Source organism: Capra hircus, chromosome 13 (genome assembly GCF_001704415.2).
Source record: "Capra hircus breed San Clemente chromosome 13, ASM170441v1, whole genome shotgun sequence".
Lineage (NCBI taxonomy): Eukaryota > Metazoa > Chordata > Mammalia > Artiodactyla > Bovidae > Capra > Capra hircus.
The window spans coordinates 59,895,944-59,918,874 of NC_030820.1; the positions used below are offsets into that span (position 1 = coordinate 59,895,944).

The window sequence follows — 22,931 nt, forward strand, 5'->3', positions numbered from 1 at the left end:
TGGATCGTGATCCTGGATTGCACAGGATGGACATGACGCCCAGGGATCCAACCCGGCTCCGACGTCTGCATTGGCAGGCAGGTTCTTCTACCACTAGCGCCAGCAGTAGTCTCTATATTCTTGATATTGTTCTAAACACTTTCCCAAGAACTCTTCTGAGTCCAGTACTCCTATAATCATCCATATCACTTTACAGATAGAGAAAACCCAAAGAAATGATAAAAATCTGCTCCTGAACACATCGCTTCAAGCCTGCTACGCTCTGTAAGTTCAGTTGGAACAAACTCTTCGGGTCACGCTCCCCGCGCTCTTCGCTCGCCGCTAAGGGCGCCTGCGCGCCAGCCCGGGTGACAGCCGCGGCCCCGCCGCCGCCCGCGCGGCGTAGCGGGTGGTCACGTGCCGGCGTGGGGCGGGGCCGGCGCGGGGAGGCCTGCGCGCCGCGGGCTGACCAAGCCGAGTTCGCTCCACGGAGCAGGCGCTGGAACCTGCGGCCGAAGCCGCGTCTTCTGTCGGCTCCGCCACCAGCCGGGGCTCGGGCTCGAGCCCGGGCCCCCGGGACATGGCCGTCCGGAGTGCTCGGGGTGACGGCCCCACCTCCGGTCGCTGGGACGGCGGCGCGGAAAAGGCAGGTACGGAAGCCGGCCAGGGCGCCGAGGAGCGGCCTGCGAGGACGGCCTGAGGGATAGGGGCGGCCCGGGGGACAGGGGACAGCTGCCGGAGGAGGGGGCCGCAGGCAGGGCGCCCGGGACGACCGCGCAGGGTGCGCCCAGGGCCGCCGGCCAGGGTCGGGACAGCGAAAAAGGAAAAGACTGAAGGCCTGGGTCACGTCTGAAGGGGAAGAGAGCCTGGAGTTGGGGGGCGGGGGGGCGGGGGGCGGTCAGCGGATGCTGAGGGGACCGGAGGAACACTGGCGGCAGACCCGAGCCCCGTAGTGGGAAGGACGGCGGGGGACCCCACGTCCCATCTCTTCCCCGAGACCCGAGGCCAAGCCTCGCTCCCGGCCGAGACTGTCCGGCCACGTCCGCAGGCTCCGGGGGCCGCCTCCCTAGTGGTCAGGCCAGTTTTCCAAACTTCATTCATCGGTCGTCGTCGTCTGGATTGACGCGCTGGACACATTTCTTTTAATTACCGCGAAATTCACCCTTTAAAGTGTACAGTTCTGTGGTTCTTAGTAATTTTTACAAGGTGGGGCAACCATCGCACTGTCTTAATTCCACAGCATTTCTAATGCCAAAAAGAGAGACCATCCCTCCGCAGGCCCCATTCTCCACAGCTCCTGGCAACTACCAATCTATTCTCTGTCCCAATCCTATGCCGCCTATTTTAATGTTATTGAATTGCGTAAAAAGCAAGTATATTTTTTATACTGCCTTAAACTCATTTCCATGAAACAGTTTCATTGTGCACTATGTTTTCAAATATGTTTTACCTACTGGTTAATACAGGACAGTTAAAATTATTAACGTTTACTCTGTACCAGATGAAATACTCTCTTTGCCCTTGGGAAAGAGTAAGGTAACTTTCCCAGTTTTCCATCCTCTAGTGGATGGTTCCCATAGCAGAACCAACCACCAGTGCAACCCAAGTTTTGTTTCTCTGAGTTCATTTTGTTATTGCCTTTTTCTCCTCTTCTAGTCCTCTGTTGAAGTGAAGCTCACGCCTCATGTTACTCCTCTTTACCCTTTGGCTTTGTAACCCTTTTCTGGTGTTTGTATGACATCTGTCCCCATGGCATAATGGTCATTGCCTCAAGTGGTATATGGGTCTTGTGACCTGTTGGAGTGCAACTGTGCCTAGGTTGCGAGACTATCCTCTAGTGTCCTGAATTTTGCTTCTCTGGATAAATGGGAGGAATTTTTTGTAAGCATAAAATTTTAAGTTAATTTCCACCATCAACATCGGAGTTCAAGGAGTGGAGCTGGGGGTGTCTGTCTATCTGGGAGGCTCTCTATCTGACTGGCTCTTCCATCGTTTTGATTAAGGCCTAAGGGAGCGTCCCTGATGGCTCAGTGGTATAGAATACGCCTGGACTGCCAGAGACAAGGTTAGATTCCTGGGTGGGGAAGATTCCCTGGAGAAAGAAATGTCAGCCCACTCCAGTATTCTTGTCTGGGAAATCCCATGGACAGGGGAGCCTAGGGATCTGCAGTCCATGGGTCGCGGAAGAGTCAGACATGACTGAAGCAACTAAACAGCAGCAACAATGTGTTGCTAATTTTAACTTATGTTTAAAGTCTGTAAAGCTTTCTTGATATTTGCAAGCTTAAACCAAATAATCAGTATGGAATTCCATTCTTGCACATAAGATGCATATTAAGTGTGTAGATCATTTACCTGATCTAAATCACTGATATGTATTTTGCTGGCGTGGAAAAACTTTTAGAGGAAGCGTAGCTAGTGCTCATTTTTTGCCATTGTCCTTCACCTATATATTGTTTCCCAAGCCACATGCTTTTGAAGATACCGGTTGCTCTGAGGAAACCGAAATCTTTGCTTGAGTTCCATAGCCAGAGTAGGGAGAGATTTGAGACAATAACAGACTCAGTCATCCTTATCAGAATTGTTAAGAACTACTTTTTCAGTACCCCTTATTTAAATGATCATTTTAATAGAGAGCTGGTCAAGTAGTGCCATATCATTCCTTTTTCCTCTGTTGAATGAATTACTTTTCAGACAGCAGGGATTTATTTATAGTAGTGTCTTATATATTTTGCAGCCAGCTGTAGGATAGTCATTTCATTCTGTCGTGGTTGTGAAAGCCAAGACCTTTACTATAAAGGAGTTTGGAAGATACCAGCTTTGGAATATATAGAACATCTCATATAAGCAGAGCAAAACTGGAGATGAAAGGATTCAAGGGGATTTGAATTACATTTATACAATCGGTAGATGAAATGTAGGCTTTTATCCCAAAGCCAAATAAAGCATTCTCAAGTCCAGAAATGTGTCCTACCCCAAAATCCATATATAAAATTTATCTTAAAATAGATAGTTAGACATTGAGCTTCCCAGGTGGCACAGTTGGTGAAGAATCCACCTGCCAATGTAGGAGACAGGAGATTCGGATTCAGTCCCTGGATTGGGAAGATCCCCTGGAGGAGGAAAGTTATTTTAACCTTTTTCCACGTACCCAAAGAGTAGCTCTGATTTTTCCTTTCTGCAGCAAAGAGGATATGTGTAGATTAATTGATTGAGACTCCACTTAACTTTTTCTCCCTCATTGTGTAGTCTCACAGTTGACCTTACCACTATGTAATTTATACATCTCCAGATCATTTAAGTTTTTTTCTTTTTTTGTCCTACCTTTTTATGTCACAATCGACACCTGTACATTAGGTGCAATGAAATATTTGTTTGTGTGTGTGGCACACATAGGAGTGCCTTCTTCATCTTCCACTAACATTTGATTGCTTAATTATGGGGTTGAGAAAGGTGATGTTGGGGTCTGAACAGACAGCAGCTAAAATCTACAGTTGAGCAGCATTCTACCCTGGGAATCACCAGTAGATTTAGAAAAAGGCCAAAGTGCCTATAAATCTATTTAGAGTTATATGATGAGTATTGTCTTTTGTGTTTTTTTTTTCATTTTTAATTTTATTTATTTATTTGACATGCTTCTTTGTGGCATGCAGGCTTCTCTGGTTGCAGCACACAGGCTTAGTTGCCCCGTGACATGTGGGATCATAGTTCCCTGACCAGGGGTCAAACCCGTGTCCCCTCATTGGAAGGTGGATTCTTAGCCACTGGACCACCAGGGAAGTCCCTACAGTGAGGATATTTTTAATATTAATAGTAATATGGGGAAATAATGCCATTTACTAGAGGCCAATTTTTCCAGAGGAACAGTAGCTAAGTTATTTATTCTATTCCGCCCATCTATATTGAGTTCCCACAGAGCATCAGAATCAGGGTGACAGCAGTAAATTTTGAAATGCAGGATTTAAATAGAATCCAAACAGAGTTTTGAGAGAAATAAGTATTGGAGCAATGATTTGGGTTCAAAAATAGTTAAAATTGACGGTGAAGAACCTGTTTGCAATGCAGGAGACCCAGGTTTGATCCCTAGTCAGGAAGATCCCCAGAGAAAGGAATGGCTACCCACTCCAGTATTCTTGCCTGGAGAATCCTATGGACAGAGGGGCCTGTTGGGCTACAATCCATGGGGTTGCAAAAAGTTGAACACAACTGAACAACTAATACACACTGAAAATCCACTTGATTGCAAACAGTGTTAATTCCCCTAAGATATAAGCAGTGATTTTCCTTTCCCCCTAGAGAAGGAAATGGCAATTCACTGCCGTATTCTTACTTGGAAAATCCTGTGAACAGAGGAGCTTGGCAGGCTACAGCCCATGGGGTTGTGAACACAACTGAGGGACTGACACTTTCGGTTTTCCTTTCCCCCCGATTGCTGAATAGCTTAAGTGGAAAGATGGGCAGGGTGGATATATGTCCAAAAAAAAATTGAGGAAAAATTTCCAAACTCTTAGCAAATAGATTAATAAGATTTCTAAATATCAGATACCTCAAAAAATATTTAGTATTACCATTTAACTGTTCTTAATTTGTGATGTGTAGAAAGTACAAAGTACAAGAACACTCTTAAGATTTAAAAAACTTTTTAAATTTTATTTTCTTCTTTGCTAGAAGTTCAATTCCTGCTCGTATTTTGTCTCAGCCTATGTTGTTACATGGACTTCCCAGGTGGCTCAGCAGTAAAGAATCTACCTGGAATGCAGGAAATCCCAGTTCAATTCCTGGGTTGAGGAGATCCCCTAGAGAAGGGATAGGCTATCCACTCCAGTATTCATGATCTTCCCTGGTGGCTCAGACGGTAAAGAAACCGCCTGCAATGCGGGAGACCTGGATTCGATCCCTGGTTTGGGAAGATCCCCTGGAGGAGGGCGTGGCAACCCACTGCAGTATTCCTGCCTGGAGAATCCCCCTGGACTGAGGAGCCTGGCGGGCTACAATCCATGGGGTCACAAAGAGTCGGACACAACTGAGGGACTAAGCACAGCACAGCCTGGTGCTTTACTATGAGTAGTTGCTCATTAAATGACGGGTTGATAAATGAATGCTTACATTAATGCACAGGAAGGTGCATGGATGGATGGTAAGACATGTCCAAGCCAAGACCTTGAAACACCTTGTAAATAAACATTTTATTATAGTTGATGCTGTGCTGATTGATTGGGAATTGGGACTTTATTTTTCCTGATTTCTAGTAACCATTGAATTTAGCATCAACCAGGGACATTTCTAGGAGTGCAGATGGGAGGAGGGGTTTGCTATGAACAATTAATTATGCCAGAACTATAGATGTAAACCAGAAATCTCTCACACTGCCTGGAGCAGATTCACCTACTAGGCCACCAGGGAAAATAACAGTCTAGCCAGGAGAACAAGTTTACCTGGGTGAAAAAGCATCCTGTCTTATCTGCACCTCCAATTGCATGGTACTCCAAAACAGTCGGTGCCTGAGTTTATAAGGTTTGTGTCACAACTCATAGATAGGTAACCAGGGTTATTGGAACCACCTTTCATTTGTGTTAACAATATGCAGCTTAGTCATGGAAACAGTTTGTATACTGTTGCCTCAGAATAGAACATGACTGAGGAAAGCTGCTTGGTGTCTGTCCTAAAAACCTCACTTACCTTCTGATGTTAGTCCTTTCTAAGGCCTGACCTACCTTCCAGTGTTATCTTCTACTTTACATTAACACTAATGCCCTGCCCCTCGTATATGCTACATAAATACTTCCTAATGACTTCATTTACTGTTAAGTGAAAGGGCCTGTGTTTCTGTCTCCAAGCCTTTCTCCTGGTCTCCTCCTCGCCTCTCTGAATCTTCCCCTTTCTTTTTAAAGTTCACTTTTCCATAATGCTTTCTCAGGTTTGCCTGACCCACAGCTGTCTGAGCTCTTGGTGTCTGCACATACCTTTTCTCGGACGATTACAGTGCACTGCTCTGTGACATCTCTTCAGTGGGTTGAATAGTTTCAACTTTTCTTGTGTTTGCTGTTCCTAGAAGTAAACATTCTGCATGAAAATTCTGAGAGCCTGTTACCCCATTATCTTAAATAGAGCCAATTATAATATGATGCACGTTAACCACAAACTCTCAGTCTCCTAAAAAAGTAATTTAAACACAGCAAAATGCCTGTGTATAAATAACAGACTATCACATGAGGATGTTAGATGCTTAATACATTTCTTTTTGATTACCAGTGATTAATGTGGTTCTTGAGAAACAGTAGCATGCCCCTTTTACCACTAGCCATACTAGAGTCCCAAATATACCCTTTGACATTCTGATTTTGAAAATACCTCCGTGTGATTCTGATGTTTTCCAATTGTATTAACATGTAACCAGAGGCTTTTTTCACATGTGGTTTTGTTTAAAAGTGTAATACTGAATTTTGGTGACATGCATGTACATTTTTCCTCAGCAAATAGCAGAAAACTTATTATATTAAGAGAGATGTGGTCATGTATGGATGTAAGAGTTGAACCATAGAGAAGACTGAGCACTGAAGAATTGATGCTTTCTCTAGTGGTGCTAGAGAAGACCCTTGAGATCCCATGTACAGCAAGGAGATCAAACCAGTCAATCCAAAGGAAAATCAGCCCTGCATGCTCATTGGAAGGACTGATGCTGAAGCTGAAGCTCCAATACTTTGGCAACCTGATGCGAACAGCTGACTCATTGGAAAAGACTCTGCTGTTGGGAAAGTTTGAAGGCAAAAGAAGAGGGCGGCAGAGGATGAGATGGTTGGATTGCATCATCGATTCAATGGATATGAACTTAGGCAAACTCTAGGAGATAGTGAGGAACAGGGAGGCCTGGCTTGTTGCAGTCCATAGGGTCCCAGAGTTGACTTAACAGCGACAATGCTCTGTGAAATTTAGCATTAATGAAGCATAGCATTCTTTAGGAAAACATAAACGGTGGCTATTAGATATGCCTAAATGTACTGAGCATTTACTATAATTCCTTTTTTGTTACTTATATGGTATGTCTCCCTAGTGTTTGGCACACTATATATGCTAATCAGTGTGTGTGTGTGTGTGTGTGTGTGTGTGTGTGTGCATACTAAGTCGCTTCAGTTGTGTCTCTTTGAGATCCTGTGGACTGTAGCCCTCTAGACTGTAGACTGTAGGGTCCTCTGTCCATGGGATTTTTCAGAAAAGAGTACTAGAGTGGGTTGCCATTTCCTTCTCCAGGGGATCTTCCCAACCCACGGATCAAACCCATGTCTCCTACATCTCTTGCTTTGGCAAGCAGGTTCTTTGCCACTAGCACCACCTGGGAAGCCCGTGCTCATCAGTAAATTAATTGGAGAAGGAAATGGCAACCCACTCCAGTGTTCTTGCCTGGAGAATCCCAGGGACAGGGGAGCCTGGTGGGCTGCCGTCTATGGGGTCGCACAGAGTCAGACACGACTGAAGTGACTTAGCAGCAGTAGCAGCAGCAGCATACCTGAGCATATTAATAATTACCTGAGTAAAGGTAACAAGGATATACTGCTAAGTCACTTCAGTCGTGTCTAAATCTGTGCGACCCCATAGACGCCAGCCCCTCAGGCTCCCCTGTCCCTGGGATTCTCCAGGCAAGAACACTGGAGTGGGTTGCCATTTCCTTCTCCAATGCATGAGAGTGAAAAGTGAAAGTGAAGGCGCTCGGTCGTGCCCGACTCTTAGCGACCCCATGGACTGCAGCCTACCAGGCTCCTCTGTCCATGGGATTCTGCAGGCAAGAGTACTGGAGTGGGTTGCCACTGCCTTCTCTGTTAAATATACCTACCTTACTTCAAACCAAGTAAGGAGATTGAGCCCTGAACAGAACAGGTACACACAGTAAATATGTGCCTAACTCCCTTTTCCATTCTGTTTTGCAGACTTTAATGCCAAAAGGAAAAGGAAAGTGGCAGAGATCTACCAGGCTCTGAACAGCGAGCCCACTGATGTGGCTGCCCTTAGACGCATGGCTATCAGTGAAGGAGGGCTCCTGACCGATGAGATCAGGCGGAAAGTGTGGCCCAAGCTCCTCAATGTCAACACCAGTGATCCACCTCCTATATCAGGTAGTCAGGGGAAGAAGTGCTGTGATGGGAGTTTGTCTAGGAGGCAGGGAAAAAAGAATTCCAGGGTCTTTAATTTTTATGCTCATTTCAAACCAAGAGTAGATGTGTAAACACCTGAAGCGTTTTAAGATATGCTTGAGCCTACTGTGAAAATAAGACCAAACTGCGAAATAAAATTTTAATTAAGAATGGAATGAGCTTTTATTAGGTAAGGAGGGAGCGATTATTGGCTAATTAGGGGAGTTTATTAAAAATATATATTCTGGGAATTCCCTGATGGTCAAGTGGTTAGGACTCCATGCTTTCATTGCCAAGGGCCCAGGTTCCATTCCTGATCTGGGAACTAATATCCCGCAAGCCACACAGTGCAGCCAAAACACAAATGCATGTTCCAGTTTACATTCACCTAGAAGTAAGTTTGCAGGAATCTGTATTTTAGCAAGAATCCCACATAATTCTGATACAGATGGACATTTGAAAAACATGGGGTTCTACGGAGATATAATGCCTCTTATAGTCCTTAAAAACAACAACGAAAAAGACTTTATAGGGAAATACTAAGACCATTTTGAATTCTAAAATTCTGTAATTCTGTGAAAAGCTGTTACAGTCGGCCCTCCAAGTTCAAGGATTCAACCAACCATGTATCAGAAGTACTCTGGAAGGACTTCGCAGAGGTCCTGTGGTTAAGACTCCACACACCCAGTGCCAGCGGCATGGGTTCAGTCCCTTGTCAGGAAACTAGGATCCTACATTCCACCTGGCACATATATTCTGGGCAGGGGGGGAACCTCCAGAAATTTCCAAAAAGCAAAACTTGGATTTGTTGTACTCTGGCAGCTATTTACATGGTATTTACATTCTACCAGGTTTTGAAAGTAATCTAGAGGTGATTTAAGTATACGAGAGGATGTGCAAATGTTAAACTGTTTAATATTTGGGACTTGAGCATCAGTGGATTTTGCTATCCTTGGGGGTCCTGGAACCAATCCCCCTCAAATACCAAGGGACAGCTAACTGTACTTAACTTTATCTGCAAGGCCCATGTAGTGAAAAAAAGAATTTTTTAGACTACAGTGCAGAATACTAAAGAAAGTACAGAAAACAGTGAATCCACATTGTCATTCATTGAGTCTACATTTATTGCTTTCCTACTATGTTTGGTGAAAGTCCAGGTGTTGGGGATTCTTTGTTTCATTTGGCAATGCAAGAAATAGGGCATGACTGAGTGACTGGGCACGCACATACAGCTGTGCTCCTAATGTGTGCTGGGTACCAGAGATGATTAAAACAGTCACTGCCAGTAAAAAGTTTTCAGTGTCATGGTGTGGCCAAGTAGATGTTTTAAGTTGCCACTTGTTATTGACTTTGGAACTGGGCTGTCTCAGAGCAGTGATCTTTTGTTGGAAGGAATACGCATTGCCATATTCATACTGTAAATCCTGAGATGGTGTTCTGTCAAATTCCAAATTTCTCGTATCTTTTTAAGATGAAGTCTTATGTGTGGGGAAGTATTCTACAGGCTCCTCTGGTAAGTTTTGATTTCCATTATGAAGGAAATGTATATATAACAGCTAGAGTCTGCCTCCTTGCTTTCAGTTGGGCTTAGCAACTGAATACAAGTACTATCTCCTGTTACCAGTGTCTTAGTTTTAGAATTTCAGGGCTAAGAGAGCTTAGGTTTTTCTTCATGTACATTTATCTTAATACTCCTTTCTGAACAGCTCAATCTTCCTACACTTTATAGATGTTAGAGTTTTTCCAGCAGTCTGTGGTTTCCACATTCATGATCTTACTTGATGCTTAACAGTAATCTGAGAGGTACACATGGAAGGGAATAATCCCCATTTTACAGATGTGAACTTTGAAATTCAGAGTGGTTCCCAGTAACGCACAGTGGGTCCCGGCCCCCTGACCTTTCCGCTGCTCCTGGATAATGTATCTTCCTTCCTCTCGAGGTCACCATGACTTGCATGAAGCAGCATGTTTGGAACTAAACCAGAGATTCCTCTCCAAATGTTGTATCTTGAGTCATGTCCACTTCAAGAAAAAGCCTTGAGTATGTCTTCCACACCTTTTGTGTCACGCCAGGATGTCTTGCTCCTGCTGTGGCTTCCCAGACATTCCTACAATAACATGTTCCTTCTCCTCCAATAGGGAAAAACCTACGACAGATGAGCAAGGACTACCAACAAGTGCTCCTGGATGTCCGGCGGTCTTTACGGCGGTTCCCGCCTGGTGAGACACACTCTGGCGGTCTTTGGAGGAGGGAGGGGAAGGTTTGGTAGGGTGGCTTCAGTCCAGTTGCAGTTACATTACTCTGTTGGGCTTGCTCGTCCCAAGACATTTACGTCCTATCACAGAACATGACCACATCCAGGACCCTCCCTCCTCAGGGATCCATCGTGCTCCCAGTCTGCTGAGTCATTCTTTCATTGACTCAGTCCATTCAGACCCCCTACTGTGAAGGCCTGCTGCTGCTAAGTCGCTTCAGTCGTGTCTGACTCTCTGCGACCCCATAGATGGCAGCCCACCAGGCTCTGCCGTCCCTGGGATTCTCCAGGCAAGAACACTGAGCCCAAAATAATTTCTCTTGGCTTAGAGGTGGTAAATGAGAGAAGAGGGTTTTCCCCCTGCCCATTAGAGCTACAGAAGAGACTTGATAGGGATTTCTAGAGCCATCAGTCTGACTTTAAAGCGCAGATTGGTTTGGAAGTGGTCGCTAACAGGAATTATTAATTCCTTCATTATAAGTAGCAGTATCTTGCCTGTGGGCTTCCCTGGAGGCTCAGTGGTAAAGAATCCACCTGCCATTGCAAGAGACTCAGGTTCAATCCGTGGGTCCAGAAGATCCTTTAGGAGGAAATGGTAGCCCACTCCAGTATTCTTGCCTGGTAAATCCCATGGAGAGAGGAACCTGGAAGGCTACAGTCCATGGAGTCACAAAAGAGTTGGGCACAACTTAGGGACTAAACAACAAACAATCTTGCATATACATATACTGGGGCCTTGAACTGGAATGAAGGCCAGTCACTACATGTTTAAAGAGTCTGTTACTAAAATTGTCTCTCCATCCCCAGAAATACTAAGAATGACAGTTGTCTCTACTTTCACAATGAAGGGAACTGGGCAGCAGACCTCATCTGTTTCTCTTCCTTTCGCAACTCCACCTCTAAGTCCTTGAATTGGAGAGAGGAGAGTTGCTAGAGGGAACAAGAGTCTCAAAACCCATTGCCTCACTCTTCTGAGCTCATGCTCTGGCATTGGACTTTGTCTGTTAAAGGGCATCCCTCCTGTTTACAATCATGATTCCCAGAAAGGCTCTTGTGATTCTTGTGTAGCCAGTAGCTTGCCATCTGGGTTTTGATAAACACAGATACCTGTGGTCCAGTCCCCTTTTCCTGTTCCTCTGGTCTTGAGGAGACCACATAGGACAGACGCATCTCATATTTTTCCCTAGGTGTAGTCTGTTTTCCTTCTGAGCCCTTTATTCCTCTTCCATTTATGTGACATCAATCCAGGATTTATTCTTCCAGACAGCACTTTCCATGTGGTTTCATATTCTTTTTACATTCATGTTCTTCTGAACTTAGCTGACCACTTTTATACTGAAAATTCAAATAAGGCTTACTTTTTTCTCTCACTGCTTCATTAATTTACCTGACCGCAGTACTTGGTTTACTCTCATTTTCTTTTTTATCTTCTAAAGTATGCCTTTTTGAGAAGGGATGGGTAAAAGTGCATAAGAGATGAGCATCACTGTCACCTAAAACACCTTTATTTCAGTTCAGTCTGGACCCTTGCATTATCTGTTTTCTCTCACAAGATCTGCTTTTGACTGGATAACCTAATGGTGTAGGAAAGCTGTGTTGTGTGCCATCCTCCTAAAACAGGTCATGAGGCCAAGGGTTGACATTTTTTTTTTAATTTTAATTGGAGGCTAATTACTTTACAGTATTGTATTGGTTTTGCCGCACATCAACATGAATCCGCCATGAGTGCACACGTGTGTCAAAGGTTGACATTTTTATAGTAAGAGCCAGAAGAGCTGAGGGGCCATGCTGACCGCTGCCAGACTAGGTGCCTGCACTGAAAGAGCTCCCGAGACTAGCTCCTCTGTTTCCAGCTGCATCTTTGGGTCAAGATCAGTACTTCCTATGATAGTTAGTTTGATTCTGAGGGGAGCACACATCTCATACATTTTTTGTTTTTGTATAATTTTACACCTACGAAAAGACTGCAAAAATAGGACACAGAATTCCCCAGGTAGCTTTTTCCCAAATTTCCTTATACATCAGCCTTTGACTAGATTTGCTTTAGTTTACTTTTCTCTCTCTCCTTCACCATACATACACATGTTTTTTTCTCTGAGCTATTAAGAATAAATTACATACATGGTGCCCCCTTATCCCTAAATATTTCACTGTGTGTTTTTTAAAAACAATTCTTTTTTACATAGTCACACTTAAAATCAGTAACAAAAAATACTACTGTCTAATCTACAGATTTTATTCAGATTTTGCCATTTATTCCGATAACATTCCTTATAGAGAAAAGTGCATTTTCCATTCATTCTTCATATCTCTTCAGCTTCCTTTAGTCTAGACTTCTTTTGTATTTTCTGACAGGCCTGTTACTTTATAAAGTTCCCCTCAGTTTTTATTTCCTCCTTGTAAGATTCAGGTGATGCACTCCTGATAGGAATTCCACTGAAGCGATGTTGAGTTCTTTTCACCACAGCACATCAAGAGGCACATGCTGCCCAGTGGTCCCCCTGCTGGCATCACACCCTGTGGTGACTTGGTTAAGATGGTGTTGGCTGGGTTCCCCAACTGTAAGGTTGCCAAGTCCGTGGTTCTTTCCTACATGGCCAGGCAGCTATCCACAGTGTATGGATCATGAATGTGTTGCCAAGTTGTTTTACTTTATTAAACAGTTTCTCTGCATATCCACAGCTTACTGTCTTCCTTACCTCCATGTTACTAGACTGCTTGCCTTGTTCAAGTGCATCTCCCCCCACTACTCTTCCCCCAGGCATGCCAGAAGAACAGAGAGAAGGGCTGCAGGAAGAGCTGATCGACATCATCCTCCTCATCTTGGAACGCAACCCGCAGCTGCACTACTACCAGGGCTACCACGACATTGTGGTCACATTTCTGCTGGTGCTCGGCGAGAGGCTGGCAACATCCCTGGTAGAGAAGCTGTCTACTCACCATCTCAGGTACCCGCGCGAAAGGGCAGAAGACGGTTCCCCCCAGGGATAACTCCTCAGCCCGCTTTCTAGTTGGTGTTTTCAGTGGGTTGAACCCCACTCCCAACTGCCCCCCAACCCTGATCCAAGCGTTTGGTCTGACCAAGCTTGTTGAAATGTCTCCTAGGGATTTCATGGACCCAACAATGGACAACACCAAGCATATATTAAACTATCTGATGCCCATCATTGACCAGGTGAATCCAGAACTCCATGACTTCATGCAGAGGTATATATGTGTCTACATTTATGTGTACACGTGCACACACAGACACCTCTCTTCAGCTTTCTCCTAGACTTTGTTTATTCCTCACAAGTCTAGCTCAATTGCATCATCTTATGTTGATCAGTGTTAGGTTCTGAGTCGTCCTTTCCAATCACCAGCAATCTGAATAATTCAGGTCTGTGCACAGTCTTAGAACACTCTTGTGTGCTGTGCTCTTCAAGGAATGCAGGAGATGTCACAGCCCGTGCCCTTAAAGAGTTTACATTTAGTGGAGGGGGTGGGCGAGCTGAGCATGCCAACTTTGAGGCTATTGCTACGGCAGAAGTACAGAGTCCTATAGGACCCAAGGCCATCTGTAGGTGGTTTTATTTACCATACACCAAGGAAAAGAAATATTTCTTTGCAATTCTTGTATGATTTTTCTCTTCTGTTTAGTTGGAAGTGTGTCCTTGGCCAATACCTGCCTCTCTTTAAAAAAAAAAAACAACAAAAATCTGTGTCTTAAAGTGTTTCAGTCATCTCATGTTAACTATACAATTAATAAAGTTATGTTTTCAAGCCTAAGAATAGATGCATGTGCCCCCCAAAAGGGTGTGACTTTCCCAGAAGGAAAATGGTGTAGTTCTCTGAAAACAGCTGATTCTTGTTCATGGAGTTGACATTTCTTGGCCATTATGAGAGCACCCAAGGAGATAAGGCCAACCAGGACCCTATTGTGGTGTTAGTGCCACGATGTGGAGTATGTTGCAAGGACTTTCTATAATATTTTGTGAGGAGAAGATACTGAATTTATCAGCAGCTGAATTTTCCAGAAAGCATGTTCCCCAGTTCCTTTCTTCATACAGCACTGAGGACAAAGAAGGCCCAGGGAGAGGGACAGGATGACTCAGCAGGGAACCTAACATCTGGACTCCCTTGCTCCTAGTGCCGAGGTGGGGACCATCTTTGCGCTCAGCTGGCTTATCACCTGGTTCGGGCACGTCCTGTCTGACTTCAGGCATGTTGTGCGGTTATACGACTTCTTCCTGGCCTGCCACCCACTGATGCCAATTTACTTTGCAGCTGTGGTAGGTACAGATCATGAGCCAGCAGTTTGGCGTGTGTTCCCCAGTCCAGCTTGATCATCTTCCCTAAAAGGAAACCTGGTGATTATGGAAAGATACAAAAGACAGCACTTCCTGGGCTGGCTTCCTGGACACTGTTCTTGGAATGTTACTGGGAGAGTCATGGGAGTCAAAGACATTATGTATAGAAATAAGTTTGGGAAATGCTGGTTAAACAAAGTTGTTAGATTTTTTTACTGTTTGATTCTTCTGAACCTTTACAATGCTCATGTGCATTGTGAATTATCAGGGTTTGTGTTGACAACTCCTGGAGCTAGTGCAAATGGCCAACTGGGTTTAAGAAGAGGCATGATATGATGGAAAGTTGAAATGGCTTTTAGTCAGGGATGAGGGCCTCCAGTTATTAGAGGGGCCTGAACTATGAGACGTGAGGGTGAAGGTGGTGGTCTTCATTGTGTTACAAAGGGAGCAAGACCATTCTTTCTACTGTCTTGAGCCATTTCTTCTGTGCTAGAGCTGTAGGTATCTCCAGTAATCTCTCTCCTTTCCTTCCTCCTAAAAACCTCCTTCTTTTGTCAGCCTTTCATGTCATGGTGTGGAAGTTTGCCTGTAGCAGGAAGTGCTAGCCCATTGGGAAAAGCACTCAGATAAATATAGCATCACTTCCCAGATAGATACAGGAATTTGCTGGACGTTTTGGGTGAGCCCTGTTTGGTACCAATTTATATTACCTCTGAGGAGAATGAAATGAAGTGGCCAAGCCCCTGTATGTTCTGGTCTCTGACGCAAGGCCTTGCTCCCCGCAGATCGTGTTGTATCGAGAGCAGGAAGTCCTGGATTGTGACTGTGACATGGCCTCGGTCCACCACCTGTTGTCCCAGATCCCTCAGGACCTGCCCTATGAGACACTGATCAGCAGAGCAGGAGACCTCTTTGTTCAGTTTCCCCCGTCCGAACTTGCTCGAGAGGCAGCTGCCCAGCCACAAGCCGAGAAGTGAGTGGGGCCGAGGCGCTGGTTGCACAGGGGTGTTTGTTAGTGAGCAGAAGTGATGGAAGATTGTGTCTGGTAGGGACAGGGCTGGGAGTGGTTTTTCCAGAGGTCCGCTAATGCCAACGGAATCCCTACTTGAGACTTCATGGGTCTCGATCAAGAAGAGTTTTCTGAGCAGGGCAGTTTTCTCTGCCCTCAGACTATTTAGTCCATTTTTATTCCCCCTTCTTCTTTTATCCCATTCCCTTCTGTCTCCTTCCCCTCTGCAGAACAGCTGCCTCTACGTTCAAAGACTTTGAGCTGGCGTCAGCGCAGCAGAGGCCCGACATGGTACTGCGGCAGCGGTTTCGGGGACTCCTGCGGCCTGATGAGCGAACAAAAGATGTCCTGACCAAACCAAGGACCAACCGCTTTGTGAAGCTGGCAGTGATGGGGCTGACAGTGGCGCTTGGAGCGGCCGCCCTAGCCGTGGTGAAAAGCGCCTTGGAGTGGGCCCCAAAGTTTCAGCTGCAGCTGTTCCCCTAAATGCCAGAGAAGATGCTTCCTCTTACATGACGTCACAGTCTCACCCTTCCATGGACAGATGGGAGGGGGTGGAATTTCCTTTATTAAAAGGGTTTCTGTCAAGGGTTTTCTATTCCTGCACCCTTTCCCTCCTGTCGATGGATGCCTTTGCTTCAGAGGCCAATAGCAGAGCCTGCATGATGCTGGGCACTCGAGGGCCTGAGCACAGAACTTCTCTCCCTTGTGGCCTGAGTGAGCTCCCCACTGCCTCCTCTTTTGCTGAAGGAAATGGGTCTCTGCAGCTCCTGGGTGCCTTTGGAACCCGCTGGGCCTGGTCACTGGGGAGTGTCTTGGCTGCTCATAGTAAGTAAACTGGACCACTGAACGCCCTCCTGGCGGCTCCTCCAGTCTGTCTGCTTCAGCTAAACAAAGAAGGACGGAGCTGCTGCTTTAGTCAGACCTTGTAATGAAGGAGAAGGGGGAGAGGAGGCTGGCCTGGGAGCAAGATTGGCCCCTTTTAAGAACAGCTCCAAGCTGGTCAGAAATCTAAGAGACACATGTGAACTAGGTTAGTAGGTAAATCCTACCTATTTTCAGCCTAGAAATCACTTGGGCATTTCCAGTCAGACAGGAAGGAATGTTAAGTTTTAGGACCCCTGACATAGGCCAGTTTTTGCCTGCCCCCCCCCCTCCACCTTTTTCTTTCTTGTTACTCTTCCACAAGGCACATAGTGGTTATAAAAATGTACATTTACTACTATTTTTAGAATTACACACATCCAACATGTAAAGTACCATCACTTTTAAAATAATAATTCCTTCATGGAAGAAGAAAATAGTTCTCATCAGAACGATGAGCTTCTAAAACCCTGAGGTTTCCTTTCTACTCAAACGTTTAACATTTCACTTCAGCCAGAGTTGCTGTTTGTAAACAGCCCCACACGTCCACAGTGCCCACTTCTGTCCAGCTTCCCTTCCTTCCTTCATGTTTTCCTTCAGTCCCCCTTCTACCCCCAGATCAGCATCCAGTCATGACCTTGGCTTTGTTTTTTGCGTTTGACCTATCTCTTCAGCTGCTGGTCTCTCCTTCCTGGTTGGAAATGTCACTGGGACCTTGTCAGCACCCAGAAAGGGACGAACTGCAGCCTGAAGCATGTGGTGGGAGCCTGGGACAGCCAGCCCCGCTGCTCCAGGCTTCCTAAGGACTCTCCAGGCCTTAGGGAACACGATGCATATTCAGTTCTTCTGATACGGCTTTTCATGTAAGCAAACCTAGGTTTGTTTTAGATTAACTGTGGCTTGGAAAAAAGTGCCTTTTGCTGCTTTGAAGAACTGGGGTGTGTGGTAAGAAGCAGCCAAGTACTTTTCTTCTCCTGGTCTGTCTCGGGCACTGTTCTCTCTTGGCAGGTATTTTCTTAAACATGCCAGAGGCACTCCCTCCCACCACACCAGACCTCCACATCCTCCTCATATTCTCACAGTGTGCAGAGTGGTTAGGAGAGGCATCTACTTACATGAGTTACACTAAGCACTTTACAACCAAAAACAACGGATCGTTCTCCATAGCAGGAGTCCCATCTGGGGCTAGCGTGATATGGATGGATTAATCTAGAAGGAGGTAGATTTGTCAAGATAGCAGGAATGTTTCCGAGACCCAGATGATGTGACAGGTATTCCCAGTCTTCCACAGCAAGTTTGTCTCGTCATCTTTGCAAGTGGACAGCGTCGGCCCCTCCTGCCACAAACTCTCGGGTCCGTCTGTAAATACTGAAGGGAAGTCATGGGGAAGTTGTACGGGGGAGGTGCGTGTGATCAAAGTCCCGAGGCCACGGGTTTTTGGATTCCAGGAAAGCAGGTGGCATTTGCTTCTGTTGTGGCCTAGAAAGGAGAAAGTTCTTATGATTTATAGCTTTGCTGACATGAGGATTAGCCCCTGCCAATGAGAAGAAAGTGTTTTACCTTCAAGTGGTTTACTATTCTGTAAAGAATACATGTAAATATTTTGTACAGAGCCCTGTATGAAATAAACAGCCATATGTGGTTACTGACCCCTCTTGTCATTCTTCCCTTGTTGGAGTGGCTCTGCGTTTAGACATCTGGATGCTCCCTCCCTCCACCCCTGACCTGGAGCTGTGCCTTAGGCCGTGGACTCTTGGTTAGCTTTGACTTACCTCGAGAACTTGAAACAGTTTCTCTGTCACCTGAGGCAAGAACTCACTTGTCTGGGTTTACTGTTTCCTTGCCCCAGAGGGAGACAAGGGGCTGAAGGCTGAGCAGGCGTCACTTGGCTCTCTGTGTCCCACCACCATAGGCCAGCTGCCCATGCTGTCCTTTGATTTGACTCATGGAGGATACAGGGCTGGCCAGGACACCACTCTGCCTCTGGGAGCTCACCAGAGAGCTGCATTGAAGGAGCAATGTATTTTCAGTGGCAGTTTCATAGTTGGTTAAATGTAAAGAGAAATTTGATAAATGGAAAACTGAAGGAAAGGTATGTGTGGTGTAATAAATATTTGGGTTTTGTCACCAGTTCCCCTAAAAGCCTTAGAATTTTGACTGATAAGGGTGTCTTTTGTTGTTCATAATGATTTCCTTTTGATTCCAACTGGGTTGATATTGAGGTGAGTTAAGGTTGGACCCCTCAATAGCCTTAGGATGGGATAGAACACCAGAAAGATTATACAGTGGGGAATTATTTTCACTTTTTATTTTGTATTGGAGTATAGCTGATTAGCAAACAGTATGATAGTTTCACGTGAACAGTGAAGGGACTCATCCATACATATACATGTACCCATTCTCCCCTAAACACTTCTCCCATCTAACCTGCCACATAACACTGAGCAGAATTCTATGTGCTATACAGTAGGGCCTTGTTGGTTATCCATTTTAAATACAGCAGTGTGTACCTATTCACCCCAAACTCACTCTCTATCCCTTCCCCCATCCCCACCCCTCCACCCTGGCAACCATAAGCTGGTTCATGAAGTCTGTATGTTTCTGATTTCTAAGTAAGTTTATTCATATCATTTTTTTAAGATTCTACATATGAGGGATGTCATATTTCTCCTTTGTGTGAATTTCTTCACTCAGTATGACTAGGTCCATCCATGTTTTTGCAAATGGCATTATTTCATTTATTTTAATGAGAAATACTCCATTGTGTACATGTATCACATCTTTATCCGTTCCTCTGTCAATGGACATTTAGGTAGCATCCATGTCTTGACTGTTGTAAACAGTGCTGCAGTGAACACTGGGGTGTGTATTTCCTTTCAGATCATGTTTTTCCCTGGACATATGCCCAGGTGGGATTGCAGGACCATTTTAGTGTTTTAGTAACCTCCATACTGTTCTCCATAGTGGCTATACCAACTTACATAGTGGGAATTTTGAGCCTCACCAGTGACCTGGGAGGGGAGAAGAGGCTGGACATTGAGGGCTGCAGAAACTCTTGGTTCAGAGGTTCAGAGAGTTGCTGGGTTGCTGAATACATCAAAGTGCTGGGAGGATCACATGGCCCGCGATGGCTTGGGAATACTGCAGCCCTCCCGCCATTCCTTGCCCTACGCATCTCTTTTATTTGGCTGTTAGTGAGTTGCATCCTTTACAGTAAATCAGTACATGTAAGTGAAGTGTTTTCTTGAGTTCTGTGAGCACTTCCAGCAAATTAGTGAACATGAGAGGGTTTTGTGGAAACTAGTGAACTTGTAGTTGACCAGGCAGAAGTGTAGGTGGTCTGGGCACCACATTTGCAACTGGATCTGAGATGGGACAGCCTTGTGGGACTGAGCCCTTTAACTTGTGGCATCTGATGCTAACTCCCCAGGTAGTTAGTGTCAGAACCAGATTGAATTACTGGACGCCCAGTTGATGTTGGAGAATTGGAGAAGCATGATGTCATAAAGTATTACACAACACACAAGGCTGAAGGAAAAACTGTAAAAATAACAGCTGAATAAAAAGTGTGGGTGTTTTGTACAGAGATGGGAGTGTGCATTGTCAATGGGGCTCAGGTGGAGGAGAGTTTTGAGATCTGTGGAAAGCAACTGGAACTCCCCCTGTAGGCAATTTGTAGGGTGAGGATGGGCCATGACCAAAACTCGGTTTGGAGAGAGTGACTGGTAACATGATGGCAAATGTGTCTCTCGTTGGCAATGTGAGCTTCTCCAAGGCACTACATCTCTCAAATGTATTGTCAGTGACAGTGAAATAGAGATAGTCTCAACCCACCATGGATGGTTTAATGAACTGACGTTTCTGAAAACGTCTTACAAACTGAAGTTATTCAAGTGTTTTGATTTCATTTCCGTGAACATATATGGATCAATAAACACCTTAATTCAGCCTTGCACTTGGGCCCTGGGAGTTCATCCCTGGATTAAGTGGCAATTGAAAGGAAGAATGGGCCAGAAGCTTCTGCCAGATACGACTACCAGATGGTGGCACCTGAGCTCAGCCTGGCTTGCGTACTTCCATTTGCCCTACCGTCCCCTCCATGTTTGCTGCTGGTGGATCCTGCTGCTTTTTTCCCAGTTCTCAAAGGCTCTTTTCTCCAGACTTAACATATGGTTGGAATTTGTCAAGCAGCCTTTGTGAGCTGGCAAGGCTGTGGGCTTGCCTCCAGCTTCCTGCTTTTTAAGTGAGTGGCTTTCATGGCAGCCCCAGACACTAGAAGACGACACGTGTTACTCTGACACAGGCTGTGGGGCCCATTCACCACTTCCTGCCCACATCAGCAGCTGCTCTTTATCTGAGCAGTGTGCCTCCACTGGCCCTGGAGAGAAAAACTGTGTCACACAAGTACATCTGGGACCTCCTGCTGCCTCCTCAGGTCAATGGCTTGAGTCCAAAGCCTGTGGGTTTGGTTTCAAGTCCGCCCCGGAGAGTTCATGCCAGGGCCCTGTTTGGGGTGACTCCTTGCGAGAGGGTGGTGCCTCCACTTGACTGCAGTGGGGAGCACTTGTGAGCCTGCCCATCTTAGGTTCTTCACCCACCGGCATGTGATGTATGGTGCTGGAAGCTAGAACCCCAGGACAGCCCTGCACCCTCCCATTTGCCCTCCTGACCCCCCCATTTGGCTGCAGCAGACATAAACCCGCTTGCCCGCTTTGGTGCAGATGGAGTGGGCCAAGTAAAAGATTCGGCCCATGCGGTTCCCACTTCCCTCTTGTCCTCACTTTTTTGACACAGCCATGGGTAAAGAAACATTTCATTAACATTTCTTAGTACTCAATGCCAAAAGAATGGTGCAAGGACACTGGGAAGTGTGGTGTGACAAGCTCTAGGGGTGAAGGACTGCAGTGAGCTGGATCAGGAACATCATGTGATCTGGACCTGCCACGTGGAAATGAGGACCCAGGTGACCAAGCTTCAGTGTTTTTCAAGAGAAGTTGGGCATCTAGATTTTAATGCAGCATCTTCAATTTAAAAATACTGGCAACCAATTCAAGTTTATAAAACAAGACTAGGTAGACTGGTTATAGCCTGGGGCTTAGTAGTTCGTACCTGTGCACCAAGAGAGTGGTCTACTTTGCTCCACAATAGGCTTCTACGGTTCACCAAGGCCAAGACAGGCCCTGGCAAGAGAGGGAGGTTGGAGGAGCTGGTGAGAGCAAGCACTTGGTTCTGGTCTGGGTGGGCCCCGTGCTCTCCTGGGGCCCAGCTCAGCTCAGCTTGCTGTTTCCTCTGGTCAGTGGCTCTGCCTGACTCCTCCTTACTTCCAGGGAGGGAAAGCCTTCATGATTTATGAGCTGATGCAGAGCAGGAAAGCGCTCACATTATCTCACCTCTCTGCTCACAGAGCCTGAGGTCAACTCTCTTGAGCCTTGGCACCCAGGACCAGAATGGCAGTTCCTTTCTAGGGTCTAGAATAAGCCCTTCTCCTCCTCTCCCTCCAAATGACATCCCCCAATTCCTGGTGGCTCAGACAGTAAAGAATATTCCTATAAGATGCGAGACCCAGGTTTGAGACCTGGGTTGGGAAGATTCCTGGAGGAAATGACAACCCACTCCAGTATTCTTACCTGGAAAATCCCATGGACAGAGGACAGAGAGGGCTACAGTCCATGGGGTCCCAAAGAGTTGGACATGACTGAGCGACTAACACTTTCAAGAATCCTGGAGCCTGGAGTCTAGACTGTGAGCCGCAAAGATGCCCTCCACCTGTTGTAATGATGCTCCACATCCTGGCTCAGACAGTGTGCTGGCCTTCATTGGGGGCAGGGGGGAGTTAGAGGGGTCCAAGTAGGAGGTAAAAACTTCCAGAATGAACACCCAGAACCATATTTTAGTCATCTGACCAGCACAGAATAGGTCTAGTAAAGAGCACTGGACCAATAATGTGCCATCTTATCGCAGATGTTAAAAATGCTCACAGCATCACCCTGCAATAGCGGCACGTTCACCTCTTCCTGAAATATCTCTGTTCCCTGACAGTGGATGCCCACTGAGAGGCTAGAAATTCACAGCAAGAATTTCCTGCCAGCCTGTAGCTGCTGCCCCAGCCCCTGCCTCCCCGCCTGAAGCCCACACACACCTGCAGACACCAGCTGGCAGACTCTCAACACAGTGCAAGCTGCCTGTCCAGGTCAAGGTTGACCCAGAGCATGCTGCCCTCAAGTGGGTACAGGGGTGCCAAGTCCAGAGCAAGGATCCCTGTGTTCTGTTCGCACCCTCGTTCTACACTGACAGGGGTGACACATCAACTTTTGACTGCAATTCCCAGAGAGCTTGGGCCCCTGCCTGTCTCGGTGCAGAGTCCCAGCCCATGACCCCTCTGCTCTCTCTCATGACATCACACTCAGGC

General features: G+C 46.0%; 1 protein-coding gene across 1 annotated transcript; it reads left to right on the forward strand.

Moving 5' to 3' along the window:
• On the forward strand, positions 386-18,171 carry TBC1D20 (TBC1 domain family member 20). Its single transcript, XM_018057663.1, has 8 exons — positions 386-629; positions 7,902-8,087; positions 10,245-10,325; positions 13,122-13,308; positions 13,466-13,567; positions 14,490-14,631; positions 15,435-15,622; positions 15,889-18,171. Exons 1-8 carry the CDS (start codon positions 560-562, stop codon positions 16,142-16,144), a joined length of 1,212 nt encoding a protein of 403 aa, XP_017913152.1. The 5' UTR covers positions 386-559; the 3' UTR covers positions 16,145-18,171.